The sequence below is a fragment of the Ornithorhynchus anatinus genome, chromosome 6, assembly GCF_004115215.2.
Source record: "Ornithorhynchus anatinus isolate Pmale09 chromosome 6, mOrnAna1.pri.v4, whole genome shotgun sequence".
NCBI classification, from domain to species: domain Eukaryota; kingdom Metazoa; phylum Chordata; class Mammalia; order Monotremata; family Ornithorhynchidae; genus Ornithorhynchus; species Ornithorhynchus anatinus.
Genome location: NC_041733.1, coordinates 48,481,234 through 48,498,129, shown reverse-complemented (window position 1 = coordinate 48,498,129; position 16,896 = coordinate 48,481,234). Strand labels below are relative to the sequence as shown.

The 16,896-nt window shown below is 50.5% G+C and overlaps 1 protein-coding gene across 1 annotated transcript in view; it reads left to right on the top strand.

Moving 5' to 3' along the window:
* SCLT1 (sodium channel and clathrin linker 1) overlaps positions 1–16,896 on the top strand; it is a 44,363-nt gene that overhangs the window by 6,907 nt on the left and 20,560 nt on the right. Inside the window, exons 2-8 of the mRNA XM_029067445.2 lie at positions 2,878–2,932; positions 4,373–4,445; positions 6,377–6,432; positions 11,937–12,072; positions 13,836–13,958; positions 14,884–14,949; positions 15,723–15,793. Coding sequence (XP_028923278.1) covers positions 2,907–2,932; positions 4,373–4,445; positions 6,377–6,432; positions 11,937–12,072; positions 13,836–13,958; positions 14,884–14,949; positions 15,723–15,793 — 551 coding nt within the window. The 5' untranslated portion in view covers positions 2,878–2,906. The remainder of the gene's footprint in view (positions 1–2,877; positions 2,933–4,372; positions 4,446–6,376; positions 6,433–11,936; positions 12,073–13,835; positions 13,959–14,883; positions 14,950–15,722; positions 15,794–16,896) is intronic.

The following is a 16,896-nucleotide window of genomic DNA, read 5'->3' as shown; positions in this document are numbered from 1 at the left end:
CTGCCACTTGTTCGCTATGTGAATTTAGGCAAGTCACTTCCCTTCTCTGGGCCTCAGTTACCTCGTCTGGAAAATAGGGATAAAATCTGTGAGGCCCATGTGGGACAGGAGCTGTGTCCGATCCGATTAACCTGAATCCAATCAGTGTCTGGCACACAGTAAGCGCTTAACAAATACTATTATTATTAACAAATACCATAAAAAAGCACTCAGTAAATTCCACTGCTCACCGATTATCAATCAGTCATATTTATTGAGTGCTTACCGGACGCTACTAAGACCTTGAGTGACGGGTCGATAAGTCTGATATGTAGGAAATTAAAGGAACGGAATCGGTAAGCAAGGCGAGAGCAAAAATGACTCCCACCCCTAGGACTGCTCACCCGAAGCTCTGAATTTTAAAATAATGGTGGGGAGAGAAAGGGAACGGACGGGAATCCTAATTATTCGGCACAAGTAGGCTCAAAGTAAAAAGCCCAAGGTGACTGATCTGGGGAAACCTCTCATTATAATGAGTTTCACATTTTGTGAAAATGAGATCCAAATTCTAGGGCTGACGGCTACGGAGGGAATTGGCAAGAGTTTAACTGTAGTGAGACCTTCGTCGAAATGGGGTTGGTTCGGTGGCATTTCAGCTCTATGAGCATGCTGTTGGTTAAGCGCTTATTATGTGTCAAGCGCTGTTCTAAGCGCAGAGGTGGATAGAAGCTAATCAGGGAGGACACAGCCCCCGTCCCACATGGAGCAGGAGGCTGGAGAGGGATATTCTTATACTCAAATTACTGCCTGTCACCCCCTATAACTCCTTGTGGACAGGGATTATGTCCACCAGCTCTACTGTATTTCACTTTTAATGATATTTATTAAACACTCATTCTATGTCACATACAGCCCTAAGCCCTGGGGTAGATACGAGCTAATCGGGTCCCACACGGGGCTCTAGGTTCAAGTAGAAGGGAGAAGAGGGATCGAATCCTCAATTCACAGATGAGGGAACCGAGGCCCGGGAAAGTGAAGTGATTTGCCCACGGTCACACAGTCGCCAAGAGGCCTCCCCTGACTGATTTCCTCTTCTCCCACTCCCGTCTGCGACGCCCTGACTTGCTCCCTTTATTCGTCCCCCCTCCCGGCCCCACACCACTAAGGTCCATTTCTGTCAATTATTTATTTAGAGTAATGTCTGTCTCCCCCTCTAGACCCTAAGCTCATCATGGGCAGGGAGTGTGTCTTTTTCTTCTTGTACTGGACTCTCCAAGTGCTTAGTACAGTGCTCAGTGCACAGTAAGGGCTCAGTAAATATGACTGACTGACTGAGAAGTGGCAGAGCTGGGATTAGAACTCAGGTCCTCCGAGTCCCAGGCCCGGCCTCTTTCATTCATTCAATGGTATTTGTTGAGCGCTTACTATGTGCAGAGCACTGTACTAAGCGCTTGGAATGTACAATTCGGCAACAGATAGAGACAGTCCCTGCCGAGGCCACGCTATGCTTTCACGGGACGGTTCGCTCTCACTGGATCTAGTCGTTCTGCCTGAATCCACAGAGGATTTTAAAATATAAAGCCCACGCCTCCCGCCACCCAAAAACAGACATTTCTAGATCTGTGTAAGGAGAAGATCAGGTTAGAAGGGCGAATTAAAACTACTTCAGGGGATGAAATATGCCTCTATTACTATAAGGCAGAAAAGACCTGACTTAATAGTCAAACCAAAGACTTTATGTTTTAAAGTCCACCCTAAGATTAAAAATTAAACAGGCTTTTGCGTGGATAAACACTACAGAGTCGATCTGCCAAAATGCGGTGACGGTATTTTGCAAAGAGCCAGCGCCGGACTCCAAAGATAGGAAACAAAAATCACCTGAATCCCCTAGACTCCAAAGATGGCAAACAAAATGATCTGATTCCAAAGATTAGTTGAGCAACAGGCAACAGCCACGTCCCCACCCACGTCGAGCTTACATGAATGGAAATAAATTACAAATACATACCTGACTGCCGTGGGGCTGAGAGGAGGTTGAATAAAGGGAGCAAGTGGGGGATAAAAAGAGAAAGGAGGGGGAGAAGAGGAAAGGAGGGCTTAGTCGGGGAAGGCCTCTTGGAGGAGATGGGCCTTCGACAAGAGTTTGAAGCGGGGGAGATTCGTCGTCCTACAAGGAGATGAGGAGGGAAGGCAGTCTAGGCCAGACTTGGGTGAGAGGTCGGTGGCGAGGTAGACAAGATGGAGGGACAGTGAGAAGTTTACTATTAGAGGAGCAAAGTTCGCGGGCTGGGCCGGAGTAGGAGGGTAGTGGGGCGAGTTAGGATTGGGCAAGGTGATCGCCCGCCGTCAAGACGACGGTGAGGAGTTTCCGTTTGATGCGGAGGTGGGTGGGCAACCCCTGGAGGTTCCCGAGGAGAGGGGGAACGCGGCCTGAACGTTTGTGTAGAGAAATGACCCCGGCAGCGGAGTGAAGTATGGACTGGAATGGGGAGAGGCAAGAGGCGGGGAGGTCAGCGAGGAGGCTGATCCTCTAAGCAAGGTGGGACCGGATTAAGGCGGTGGCACTTGGGATGGAGAAGAAAGGGCGGGTTTCAGCGACGTGGTGAAGGTGGGGCCGACAGGATGGAGCGATGGATTGAATCCGGGGGTTGAACGAGAGAGAGGAGACAAGGATAACACCAGGGTTAGGGGCTTGGGAGACGGGAAGGACGGTGGGGCCGTCTACAGTCCTGGGAACGTCGGGGAGAGGACGGGTCTGGGTCGGAAGGTAAAGGGTTCTGTTTCAGACAGGTTAAGTTCAAGCGACGGGAGTAAGCCACCTCAGGGCCGCTCACCGTACTCAACGGGCGGTAAATACCATCGACTGATTTGAAAGCGTAAAATCTCTGCCTTTCTCAGGTGTCTCCGAAAAATTCGAAGACGGCACTATGGAGACCTTCACAGCCGACAGCAGGTGAGTCTAGTTAATCAAACATATCATTTCCCCCATTTCCTAGACACCGTGTGGCATCAAGGAAGAACTTTTTTCACAGTGCAAGACGTTCTCTATGCCTCAGTTCCTTCACCTGTAAAATGAGGATTCGGATCCGGTTCTCCCTCCTCCTTAGACTGTGAGCCCCAGGTGGGAGAGGAACCACCGACTCTGTTATATTGTGCTTTCTCAAGTGCTTAGTACCGTGCTCTGCACACAGTAAGCATTAATTGATCGATAGACTGATTAATTGATCGATAGACCGGATCTCATCTGATTGTCTTGTATCCACCCTGGCACTCAGCGTATAGTGAGGACTTAAGTACCCTGGATGCCAACAGAGGGTGAGACTGTAGGGTGCTATTATTTAAGAATTTATTACAGATCACTGCACCAGATAATCTAAGGGCCATAAACAGCATCTCGGTTCAATAGCTGCCGGAGAAGCAGCGAGACCTAGCAGACGGAGACCGAGCCTGCGAGTCAGAGGACCTGGGTTCTAATCCGAGGTCCACCGCTTGTCTGCTGTGTGACCTTGGGTAAGTCATTTTGCTGGGCCTCAGGTACCTCATCTGAAAAATGGGGATTAACACTGTGAGCCCCATGTGGGACAACCTGATTGACTTCCATCTGTCCCAGCCCTTATTCAGCGCCTGGCACACAGTAAGCGTTCAACAGATAATAACGGTGGTAGGTGTTACGCGCTTACTACGTGCCAGGCACTCTATCAGATACGTTTTAAAAAAATAAAAGCAGGTCTATGATCACAAAGCCCCAAGACACAAGTCTAACTCAATGGAAAACTAAAGAAAATTCACAGAAAGTCATTCGGGCTGGCAGGTCGCAGAGATTTTAGGAGGGTGTGAAATTTGGAAAGCAAAGAAAGTTGAAAAAGTTGTAGAGAAGGGACAGAGCACAAGAAAACAGGCCCACGGAAGATTTTCCAACCGAGCAAGTCGTTAATTCTGAGCAAAGAAATATTCAGAGCGTGATGTTATCCTTATTTGGAAGGGCCGGTCTTTAGAGAGAGAGAGTTGAAAACGGACTTAGAAAGGAAGACTCACACTTTTGAAAAAAATGGATTTAACTCGTCCAAAGTGGAATGGTTCGCCGACGAGTCCACTGTCCATTTGAACAATCATCAATCCGTCAGTGGAGTGTACTGAGCACCAGTGGTGGGCTTAGCGCTGTATTGAGCCCTCGGGGGAGAGATGGAGAATTTGCAGGAAGATTCCCTCCCCTCGAAGAGCTGACGGACATTAAGGCGAGGTTGCCTTAGACTTCCAAGACTGGAAGCCGGTTGTGGGCAGGGAATGTGTCTCTTATATTGTTGTGTTGTCCTCTCCCGAGGGCTTAGTACAGTGCCCGGCACACCGTAAAGCACTCAGTCGATACGAATGAGTGACTGACTTGTGTCTCTAGGTTTCTGGCTCCCCTCATTGAAGAGTTTGATGCACATCTGGAAGAGATGAATGGACAACTGGAATATTATCAGGTACGAGGCTCTGGCTGTGCCACAGTACGTAATCTCTTGTCCAGCAGGAAAACAGCACCAGAAGCAGTGTGGTCTAGTGGAAAGCATTCGGGCCTGGGAGTCAGAGGACCTGGGTTTTAATCCTGGATGCGGCACTTTTTTTTTTTAATCATTTTACGGTATCAGTTAAATGCTTTCTGTGCATCAAACGCCGCTCTCTGGGCTCGGTGGATACAGGTTTGTCGGGTCAGACACAGCCGAGGTCCCACGTGGGGCTCGTGGTCTTAATCCCCGTTTTACAGGTGAGGGAACTGAGGCCCAGGGAAGTGAAGCGACTCGCCCACGGTCACACAGCGGCAGGTGGCAGAAGGGGGATTAGAAGCCAGGTCCTCCGACTCCCAGGCCCAGGCTCTTCCCTTTACTGTGGGGAGGGGGTGGGGGGGGAGCAGAGGAAAGGAGATGGGGGAATGGGGAGGGGAGAAGGAGCAGAGGGAGAGGGAGGGCTGAGTGTGGGAAGGCCTCCCTGAGGAGGTGACCTCTCAACAGGGCTTTGAAGAGGGGAAGAGAGTTCTAATCCCTGCTGTGCCACCTGTCTGCCGTGTGACCTGGACCAAGTCACCTCACTTCCCTGGGCCTCAGTTCCCTCACCTGCAGACTGGGTGTTAAGAATAATAATAATAATAATGTTGGTATTTGTTAAGCGCTTACCATGTGCACAGCACTGTTCTAAACGCTGGGGGAGATACAGGGTAATCAGGTTGTCCCACATGAGGCTCAGTCTTAATCCCCGTTTTACAGACGAGGGAACTGAGGCCCAGAGAAGTGAAGTGACTTGCCCACAGTCACGCAGCCGGCAAGTGGCGGAGCTGGGATTCGAACCCATGACCCCTGGGTCCCAAGCCCATGCTCTTTCCACTGAGACGAGCTCTCGCCACTACTTGGACTGTGAGTCCCAAATGGGACCTGATTATCGTGTATCGTGTATTGGAGAAGCAGTGTGGCGCAGTGGAAAGAGCACGGGCTTTGGAGTCAGGGCTCATGAGTTCGAATCCCATCTCTGCCACTTGTCGGCTGTGTGACTGTGGGCAAGTCACTTCACTTCTCTGTGCCTCAGTTCCCTCATCTGTAAAATGGGGATTAAGACTGTGAGCCCCACGTGGGACAACCTGATTCCCCTATGTCTACCCCAGCGCTTAGAACAGTGCTCGGCACATAGTAAGCGCTTAACAAATACCAACATTAATTAATTAATTATCTATCCCAGCGCTCGATGCAGTGTTTGGTGCATAGCGATCTTTGAAGAAATGCCATTATTTTTATTATTATTATTATCATTGGGAAGGAATTTCCTTTGAGATTCCTGGAAGAATTGCCTTTGAGAAGAGGTGGCCTAACGCTCCTGCATACTCTCAGCAAAAGAGAGAAGGCACTTTCTCTCTGGCATTTAAGCGCTTACTATGTGCCAGGCACTGTACCGAGTGCTGGGATAGATAGAAGCTCATCGGGTTGGACACAGTCCCTGTCCCACGTGGGGCTCTCGGTCCGGAAACCCACGCGTTCCTCTCCTTCCTAACTGCCATCAAGTTAATCCAAGTATTTATCCTTTCCCACCTGGATGACCGCAGCATCAGCCTCCTGGCTGACCTCCCTGCCTCCCGTCTCTCCCCACTCCAGTGCAGACTTCACTCTGCTGCCCGCATCATTTTTCTACAGAAACGTTCCGTCCTTGTTTCCGCTCCTCGAGAACCTCCAGTGGTTGCCCCTCCACCTCCGCATCACGCGGAAACCCCTCCCCGTCGGCCTGAAAGCCCTCCACCACCTCGTCCCCTCCCACCTCATCTGGCTACTGGCCTGCTACAGCCCGGCCCGCACACTCGGCCCATCCGATACCAACCTTCTCACCGTACCTCCGTCCCATCAGAAAAACGGATTCTCCCATTCTCTTCTCACAGACGCAGATGGGCGAGATGAGGCTCAAGTTGGAGGGCGTCACCAAGGAGAACGAGAGGTAAACCATCAGGGAAGCGGCCCCGGATTTTTCCTCTTCACCTCAAAGGGAAAATCTCTGCCCAGTTGTAATCGATCAGTCCGTCGGACGTATCCGTTGAGGGCTTACTGTGTGCAGAGCGCCGTACTAAACAAAACACGACAGAGTTGGTATGCACAGTCCCTGCCCACGGCTATCATACAATCTAGAGGGGAAGACAGACATTAATACAAATAAATGACCGATAAGGGGCCAAGGGGCGAATAAAAGGAGTGAATTCAAGTGCAAGGGTGATGCGGAAGGGAGTGGGAGAAGAGGAAATGAGGCCTCTTGGAGGAAATGTGCCTTCCAAAAGGCTTTGAGGGAGAGGAGAGTAGTGATCATCCACGGGATAAGAGGGAGGGAGGGTGTTCCAGGCCAGAGGCGGGACGTGGGCGAGGGGTCAGCGGTGAAATAGACGAAACCAAGGTACAGTTAGTGTGGTTATTCGTTCGGCAGCCACTAAAACACGTTATCCCAAATGGGTATGGAACCATCCAGCCAAAGATGAAATCATTCGAGGGAGTGTGTGTGTGCCTGTGTGTATGTGTTTAAGCATGGATGGATGGATGGATGGATTCATTCAATAGTATTTATGGATGAGACCGTAAGCTCTTTTTTGGGCAGAGAACACGCCTACCAACTCACAGGGACTGTGTCTAACCTGATAAACTTGTACCTACCCCGGTGCCTAGAACGGTGTTTGACACATAGTAAGTGCTTAACAAATACCGTTAAAAAAACCGCTCTAATATCGTCCTCTCCCAAGTGTAAAAGCAGCGCGGCCTAGTGGAAAGCGCCTGGGCTCTTATTCCGGGTCCGCCACTTGTCCGCCCTGTGACCTTGGGCAAGACACCTCACTTCTCTGGGCCTCAGTTCCCTCATCTGGAAAATGGGGATAAAGACTGTGAGCCCTACGTGGAACAGGGACCGTGTCCAACCTGATTATCTTGTTTCTACCCCGGTACTTAGTTTAATGCCCAGCACATAGTAAGCGCTTCTTCACCAATACCGTTAAGAAAAGCGTTTAGTACGGTCCTCCGCGCACAGAAAGCGCGCAATAAATACCACTGGTCGATTGCGTTTGTATATGTGTGTGTCCATTTGTAAATATGCACGTTTCCGTGAATATCAAAAGGTACCTTTCTTCAGGATGAGAATTAATCTGAGGTCTCGGCAGTGACGACGCTTCGCATCGCGATTCTTTTCCAGCGTGAACCTGGGTGCCGAGAAGGTTTTCTGTCTGTTTCCCTTCGGGCTTTGTGCACCATCTGGGGAATTCTCCCCACCCCTACCTTCTTCCCCATGCTGGAAGCAACACAGCCTGGTGGCTGGAGCCCGGCCACAGGAGTCAGAGGGGCTCTGACTAAAATGGGGATTAAGACTGTGAGCTCCATGGGGGTCAGAGACTGGGTCCAACTTGATTACCTTGTATCTGCCCCAGCGCTTAGAACAGGGCTTGGCACACAGTAAGTACTTAACAGACACCGTCCATATTATTAAGTATTCATTCATTCATTCAGTAGTATTTATTGAGCGCATACCATGTGCACTGTACTAAGCGCTTGAAATGCACAATTATTATTATTTAAAGGCAGGGTGAATCCTTTCGTCCTCGGCAACGATCCTGAAAATAGTTTTGCGTTCCTTGAGATGTTCAGGGATGTTAATTCAGCCTATACTAATCAATCGATCGATAGTATTTATTCAGCACTTACTATTCATTCAATAGTATTTATTGAGCGCTTACTATGTGCAGAGCACCGTACGAAGCGCTTGGGATGAACAAGTCGGCAACAGATAGAGACGGTCCCTGCCGCTTGACGGGCTTACGGTCTGATCGACTGTATTAAGCGCTGGATAGAATTAGCAGACAACAGAATTAGCAGACCCATTCCCCTTAACGAGTTTAGTCTAGAGACGAGTTTGCAGTCTAGTAATAATAATAATTGTGGAATTTAAGCACTTACTAGGCACTAGGCACTGTACTAAGCACTGGGATTTTGGCCAACCAGTGTCGGGGAATGCAAGCATATCAGGTTGGATAGGATAGTAAGAAGAAAATGAATACCTCTGGATTCCATTCAATACTCACCTGTGCTTGACGCGTCATAAGTGCTCAACAAACACCATAATAATAATAATTCGTAAATCACTAGGACCAGCTCAGGGTCTAACATTATATTAAGGAAGAGAATCAATGACACTGATTCCTCACTCTCCATCTTCCGTGTCTCAGAACTCACCAAAGGGACAAGATCATAATAATCATAAGAAGTGTCAGAAGTACAATCCGACAGTTGGTTCAGCTTGGGAATGTGTGTTGCTAGAAGACTGGGTAACCTCCCTTAAGAGAAGTGCCTGGGCAGGGTGACATAATAATATTAACGGTGGTATTTCATTCATTCAATAGTATTTATTGAGCGCTTACTACGTGCAGAGCACTGTACTAAGCGCTTGGAATGTACAAATCGGTGACAGAGACAGTCGTAACTATGTTCCAAGCCCTGTGCTAAGCCCTGGAGTGGGTACAAGATCATGAGGTCAGGCGCATTCCTGTCCCATGTGGGCCTCACTAAGTAGTCTAAGTTGGAGGGAGAACAGGCATTGAATCCCCATTGTACAGATGAGGAATTGAGGCCCAGAGGCTGTATCGTTTCTCAGATGGGAGGCTAAAAGCTTGACGTCTGCAAAATCAAGAAGGCTCTCAGATTGTCCCCTCCCAGGAGCTTAGAACTGTGCTCTGCACCCAGCAAGCGCTCAGTAAATGCCACTGATTGATTGGAAAACCCTTCAGGACCATGAATTAGGCCCTCAAACCTTGAAGGGAGCCAGTCTGAGACCAAAAGAAGGAAGAAGTTCTTACCCCAGAGAGAAAAACCACGGAGCTGTCTTCAGCACAGGAGACTGTACGTGCAGGGTGACAAGATTCACATCGTAGGAGTCGCGATTGAAGTCCGGGTCGCTACTTCTACAGAGAAGGATTCAAGGGAAACATTAGCGACGGTGAAGACTGGAGAAGAGGCCTCCTCTGACTAAGCCCTCATTTCCTCTTCTCCCACTCCCTTCTGTGTCACCCCTGCACTTGGATTTCCACCCTTTATTCACCCCACTCTCAACCCCATAGCACTTACGCCCTTATCGGTAATTTAATCATTTCTATTAACACCTGTCTCCCTCTCTAGACTGGCATCTCATTGTGGGCATGAAATATACCAATTCTGTGATAATAACGTTGGTACTGGTTAAGCGCTTACCATGTGCAGAGCACTGTTCTAAGCACTGGGGTAGACACAGGGTCATCATGTTGTCCCACGTGAGGCTCACAGTCTTCATCCCCATTTTACAGGTGAGGAAACTGAGGCGCAGAGAAGTGAAGCGACTTGATCACAGTCACCCAGCTGCCAAGTGGCAGAGCCGGGATTCGAACCCACAACTTCTGACTCCCAAGCCCGGGCTCTTTCCACTGAGCTACGCTTGTACTCTCCCAAGCACTCAGTACAGTGTTCTGCATACATTAAATGCTCAATAAATAACATTTATGGCCAGATTAAACGGCACGTGCCATAGGATTAAAAGTAGACTTGGGGATATAGCACTCTCCTGAAGTAGAGGCCTCAAACCTCTACTCTAAAACCACTAAAACCTCATAAAGTAGAGGCAAAAGAGGCATAAATCTCCCCCCTTCTAGACTGTGAGCCCGTTGTGTGCAGGGATTGTCTCTATCTGTGGCTGAATTGCGCTTTCCAAGCTCTTAGGACAGTGCTCTGCACACGGTAAGCGCTCGATAAATACGATCGAATGAATCAGTGAAAACCAAACCTTTTTCATGATCAGATCAACTCGAGAGAACTCTGTGCAGACAGTTTATACCAGGTGAATACTTTGCGCCGTCTATCAGCAGCAGTAATAGATTCTGTTTATTTCTATTGTTCTCGTCTGTCCGTCTCCCCCGATTAGACCGTGAGCCCGTCGAAGGGCAGGGACTGTCTCTATCTGTTACCCATCTGTCCGTTCCAAGTGCTTAGTACAGTGCTCTGCACATAGTAAGCGCTCAATAAATACTATTGAATGAATGAATGAATAATAGCATTTAAGAAGCATCGACTGTGTGCAGAGCACTGTACTCATCACTGGGAGAGAATGCGCAGGTGGCAATTAGATACAATTCTTGTCCCTTGTGGAGCTCACCCTCTAGGAACTAAAGAATTCCTAGTTGGCTTGCTTAAAACTACTTTCAAAAATCTCCTTTTTTTCTCCGAAAGCATCTTTCTTGACAGTGAATGTCAGCGAGCTGTATATAGGAATTAAATTTTTCATTTTACAAAGTTATTCCACCTAAGTAGTAGAGGATACCCTGTTTCTCTTTTGAGCTTTTCCTTTCGCTCATTACCCAGCTTGCTACAGCTTCAAAGCTTCAGTCGTCTCTTTCTGAGAACTGTTCTTGAAGATTTAAATTGATTTGCGTGCTTTCAAAAGAGAGGCGAGGTTTCCTTTGGAAAATCGGAACTGAGACCATTCAGACTTTTGGTAAAAGGAAAGATGAAGTATTATCCACTTCAAAAGTATTTTGATGTGATGATGAAAGTCTCTCTCCTTCTGGGCACACGATGTAATTAAACTAACAAACATGTATTTAGAAAAAAAAAAAAACCAACGACCCTCCATCTTCTAAATTCCACTTTTTACATTCACTGCCTCGTCAGAGAAGTTTTCCTATGGGTTTTCTTCCAACCGGTTTTCAGGTCACCGGCAGAGTGCCAAATTTAGTCAGATAAATCTCCAAAAGACTCCGGGCCTGGGAGTCAGAGAACCTGGGTTCTAATCCCGGCTCCTCCACCTGTCTGCTGTGTGACCTTGAGCCGGTCGCTTCACATCTCTGGGCCAGAGTTTCCTCATCTGGAAAATGGAGATTAAGAGCGTGTGTGAGCTCTAGGTGGGACAGAGACCCGGCCTGGCGATCCAGGATCCACCCCAGCGCTTAGAACAGTGCCCGGCACTTAGTAAGCGCTTGTCTTATGGCGCGGAGTCGTTTCCGAGCCTTCGCGAGAGCACGGGCGCATCTCTCTCACGGCGCCCCGCTCTCCATCCGCGATCTTTCCGGTCGTGCATCCGGAGAGTTTTCTTGGTAAAAATCCGGGAGTGTTTTACCAGCGCCGTCTTCCGCGCAATCAACTCGAGTCTCCGCCCTCGACCCTCTCCCGTGCCGCTGCTGCCCAGCACGGGGGACTTTTGCCTTGTAGCAGGTGGCCTGCCGCTCGCTAGCCACTGGCCAAGCCTCTGCTCGACCCTCCCTCCCGTAGCCGAGACTGGTAGAGGACTGGCAACTCTCCAGGTGCCATCCTGAGAGGGGAATAAGCGCTTAGAAAAAAAAAATGAAAGAAACAGACACCGTCACCAAGGGGCAGAAGCAAATCGGGAACCCAGGGCGCAGGCCGGGACGACGCGGCTGACTCCGGCCCGTGAACCCCTCTGTCCCCCTCCAGGCTGCACGGCGCCTTGAAACAGGCCGTCGAGAAGCGGCTGGACGGTCTTCCCCCGGCGCTGGCTTCGGAGACCGAGTCCTTTGCGGATGGAGAAACCGTCAGGAACCTGCAAGAACAGCTGCAGCTCGCTAACCAAGTGAGTGGAAACCTGATTCCGTGGGTGGGAACCAGATTATCACTGTCATCGTCGTTATCACAATCACCATCGGGATCATTATTAATGTATTAGCCGAGTGCTTACTGCGTAATAGTAATGACTGTGGTATCCGTCAATCAGCCGGTGCTATATATGGAGCGCTTACTGAGGGCGGAGCACCGAACTAAACGCTTGGGACAGTGCAGTAGAGCTGGTCGACGGGTTCGCTGCCCACGGCGAGCGTCCGTTCTAGAGGAGGAGACAGGCCTTGATAGAGATAAATCATTGACGATATATAATTTGGAGATAGGCGGGGTTGAAGGTGGCGCGAAGAGCCAATATCCAAAAGTCACAGGTCCACGTGCATAGAAGACGCAGAAGGAAGAGGGAGCGGGGGAAAAGAGGGATTAGCGGGGAAGGCTTCTCGGAGGAGAATCACCGTAGTAATGCCTTGAAGGTGCGGAGAGCAGCGGTCTGGCGTCTCCGGAGGGGACCGGAAGGAGGAGGTGGGAAAGGGGTCGGCGGCGAGATAGGTGGGATGGAGGTACAGTGAGTAAGCTGGCGCTAGAGGAGCGGAGTGTGGGGGCTGGGTTGCAGAAGGAGATCGGGGAGGTGAGGTAGGAAGGGGCCAGCTGATTGAGGGCTTTGAAGCCAAGGGTAAGGAGTTTCTGGTGGACGCGGAGGTGGACGGGCAACCGCTGGAGGTTCTTGAGGAGCGGGGAAACGTGGACTGAACGGTTCTGTAGAAAATCGATCCGGGCAGCGGAGTTAAGCGGAGGGTCAAACACTGAGGTAGACACAACACCATCAGACCTCACGTGGGGCTCACAGTCTCAGTACGAGGGAGAAGAGGTATGGAATCCCCGCTTTACAGATGAGGGAACTGAGGCCCAGAGAAGCCGAGTGACTTTTATTGCTATTGTTTTAAGGAGATGTACATCCCCTTGATTCTGTTGCTATTGTTTTTGTCTGTCTCCCCCGCTTAGACCGTAAGCCCGTCAATGGGCAGGGATTGTCTCTATCTGTTGCCGATTTGTACATTCCAAGCGCTTAGTACAGTGCTCTGCACACAGTAAGCGCTCAATAAATACTATTGAATCTTTAAATTACCCATTATATATTGCTGATTAATTCATACTAATGTCCTCTCCCCTCTAGACTCCTCCCCGCTGGAGAAGCAGCGTGGCTCAGTGGAAAGAGCCCGGGCTTGGGTCATGGGTTTTTACGAGATGTTCTTCCCCTCGACGCTGTTTATTGCCATCGTTCTCGTCCGTCCGTCTCCCCCGATTAGACCGTAAGCCCCTCAGACGGCAGGGACCGTCTCTATCTGTTGCCGACTCGTTCATCCCAAGCGCTTAGTACAGTGCTCTGCACATAGTAAGCGCTCAATAAATACTATTGAATGAATGAATCCCGGCTCTGCCATTCGTCAGCTGTGTGACCATGAGCAAGTCACTTCACTTCTGTGCCTCAGTTCCCTCATCTGTAAAATGGGGATTAACTGGGAGCCTCACGTGGGACCACCTGATTACCCTGTATCTCCCCCAGCGCTTAGAACAGTGCTCTGCACATAGTAAGCGCTTAACTAATACCAACGTTCTTCTTCTTATTAGACTGTAAACTCCTGCCGGGTAGGGAACGCGTCTGCTAGTTCTGCTGTGCTGTCCTCTCCCAAGCGCTGAGCCCAGTGGTTAGCACACAGTAAGCGCTGAATAAATACCACCGATGGTATTGCTGAACGGTGCCTCGATTTGGTCTTCCAGGAGAAGCAGCAGGCCGTGGAACTGTGGCAGACGGTGTCTCGAGAACTAGCCAGGCTGCAGCGGCTTTACCGGGAACACGTAAGCGACGTCTACGTTCATGAAGCCGAAAGGCAAAAGCAAAAGGTAAAGGCCTCCGCCTCGCCCCCTCTGCTCCCCGGACACGAGTCTGGTCCTACACTCCACCTCCGAAAAAAAAAATAAAAATGTGGTCTTTGCTACGCGCCCACTGTATGCCATTAATAATAATGAATAATTATGGTATTTGTTAAGCAGTTACTCTGTGCCAGGCACTGCATTAAACGCCGGGCTTGGACGCACGCCAATGGAGATGGATAGAGGCCCTGTCCCACGTGGGACTCCAAGAATCAATCCCCATTTTACAGATGAGGAAACTGAGGTATCTGTTAAGTGCGGCCTACGTGTCAGGCACTGGACTTAGCACTGGAGTAGATCCAAGCTAATCGGGTTGGACCCAGTCCCTGTCAGTCAGCCAGTGGGATTTCTTGAGTTCTTTCTGTGTGCAGAGCACTGTACTAAGCGCTCGGACACCACCACAGAGTTGGTAGAAAAGTTCCCACACGGGGCGCTCGGTCTTAATGCCCATTTTCCAGATGAGGGAACGAAGGCAAAAAGAAGCGCCCAAGGTCACCCAGCAGAACGCTAACGGAGCCGGGACGCCAAGCCGGGTCTTCTGACCGTGAGCACTGGACCATTCTGCTTTCCTCTCCTGAGCGCTTAGTACAGTGCCTTGCACTCAGTAAGGGCTCAACTGATTAAGACTGTGAGCCCCATGTGGGAGGGGGACTGTGTCCAACCTGATTATCTCATATATCTGCCCCGATGCACAGCACAGAGTACGCGCTTACCAAATCCCCCCGTTATAATTACCTTCATAAGCTCGTCTCTAGACCGTGAGCTCGCTGTGGGCAGGGGACGTGTCTAGCCACTCTATGCTACTGTCCCCTCCCAAGTGCTTACTATCAATCCAGTGCTCTGCACCCAGTGAACGCTGAATAAATACCACCGATTGACTGATTGATGGCTTTAGGATCAACTGAACAACTTCCAGCAGCTGACGCGGAAGCTCCACGTAGCCAATGAAGACATCGAGGCGGTAAGTGGAGAGACAGACTCCGAGTCGTGAATAGAGAAAAGATGTCCACGGGAAGAATCTTTTCATTTCGATAAGGCCCCTCGGGAGGAATCCGTACCGCGCAAATAAGGAGCCCTCTTAGCCTCCTGGTCTTTCGTGTTCATTTTTAGCGACGTTCAATTCCTAGCCGCAAACCGAGCTATATATTTTTTTTTTGAATGGTATTTGTTAGGCACTTACTACGTGCCAGGCTCGGTTCTAAGCACTAAGGTAGACGCAAAGGTAATCAGGTCGGACACAGTCCAGGTCCAACATGGGGCTCCCAGTCTTCATCCCCGTTTCCGAATGAGGTCACTGAGGCCCAGAGAAGCGAGGTGACTTCCCCAAGGTCACGCAGCAGACAAGTGGCAGAGCCGGGATGAGACCCAAGTCCTTCCGACTCCCAGGGCCGGGCTCTGTCAATTAATAATGATAACAATGGTGGTATTTGTTAAGCGCTCACTGTTCTAAGCGCTGGGGTAGATACAAGGTCATCAGGTTGTCCCACGTGGGGCTCCCGGGCTTACTCCCCATTTTACAGATGAGGTCACTGAGGCACAGAGAAGTTGAGCGACCTGCCCAGAGTCCCACAGCTGCCAAGTGGCGGAACCGGGATTAGAACCCACGACCTCTGACTCCCAAGCCCGGGCTCTTTCCTCGAAGCCAGGCTGCTTCTCTAAAGGTCCAGGCCCTCAAACTGAGAAACCCAGTGGAACCCCCAGATTCTCCCACTTGATTTCGGTTCTCTCCGGCAGACGAACCAAGAGTTTCTGAAAGCAATGACCGAGCAGAGGGAAGAAGTCGAGCAGCTGCGGACACAACTTAGGTACTCGCAAAAATCCTTCCCTAATACCTTCTGGTTTGGGGTTTTGTTTTTTGTGTGTTTTTTAAGGTATCCGTTAAGCACTTCCAGCGTGGCAGGCACCGTACCGGGCGCCGTGGTAGATACAAGGTTGTCACGTTAGACACAGTCTCTGCCCCAAGTGGGGCTCCCAGTCTGCATCCCCATTTTACAGATGAGAGAACTGAAGCCCAGAGAAGAGACCTGCACGTGGTCACCCAGCAGACAAGTGGCAGAGCGGGGATTGGGACGCCGATCCTTCTGACGGCCAGGCCTGGGCTCCACCCACTAGGCCACGCTGCTTCCCTGTATTCCGTTATATACTTGGCTTTGTCCTCGACTCGTCCCTCTCACTCCACCCCCTTATGCAACCCTGGGAGTTGGACCTTCACAAAAATCCGCCCTTTCCTCTCCGTCCCAACCGCTCCCAAGTTCGTCCGACCCTCATCCTCTCCCCGTCGCTGCGTCGGCCTCCTCGCCGACCTCCCTGCCTCCCGCCTCTCCCCGCTCCGGTCACTCTGCTGCCCGCATCGTTCTGCTGAAAACATCTTCAGTCCACGTTTCCCTACCCCTCAAAATCAATCCAATTCACCGAGCGCTCGCCGTGCGTAGAGCACGGCGCTGAACGCTCGGGAGACGACAGTCTAACGGAGTTGGTAGACGCGTTCCCTGCCCACGGTGAGCTTCCAGTCTGGACGAGGAGGACAGACGTTAATATGAGTGACTCACTTATGAATTTGGACATAAGGGCCGCGGGGCTAACGGAGGGGAGAATAAAGGGCGCGGGAAACTCCGGCGGTTGCCCATCCAGCTCTGCATCCAACAGAGATCCCTCGCTGCCGACTTTCAAACGCTCCGACGGCTCGTCCCAGCCCACCTTACCTTACCCATCTCCTACCATCGCTGACCGACGGACTCAGTATTTGTCATGTCCGTCTCCCCCGGTAGACTATAAGCTCCTCGTGGGCAGGAACTGTTTCCGCCAACTCCACTCTGATGAATTTTCCCAGCCCGCGCACTCCGCTCCTCGTACGCCCACCTACTCACCGCACCTCCATCTGGCCGCTGACCCCTCGCCCACATCCCGC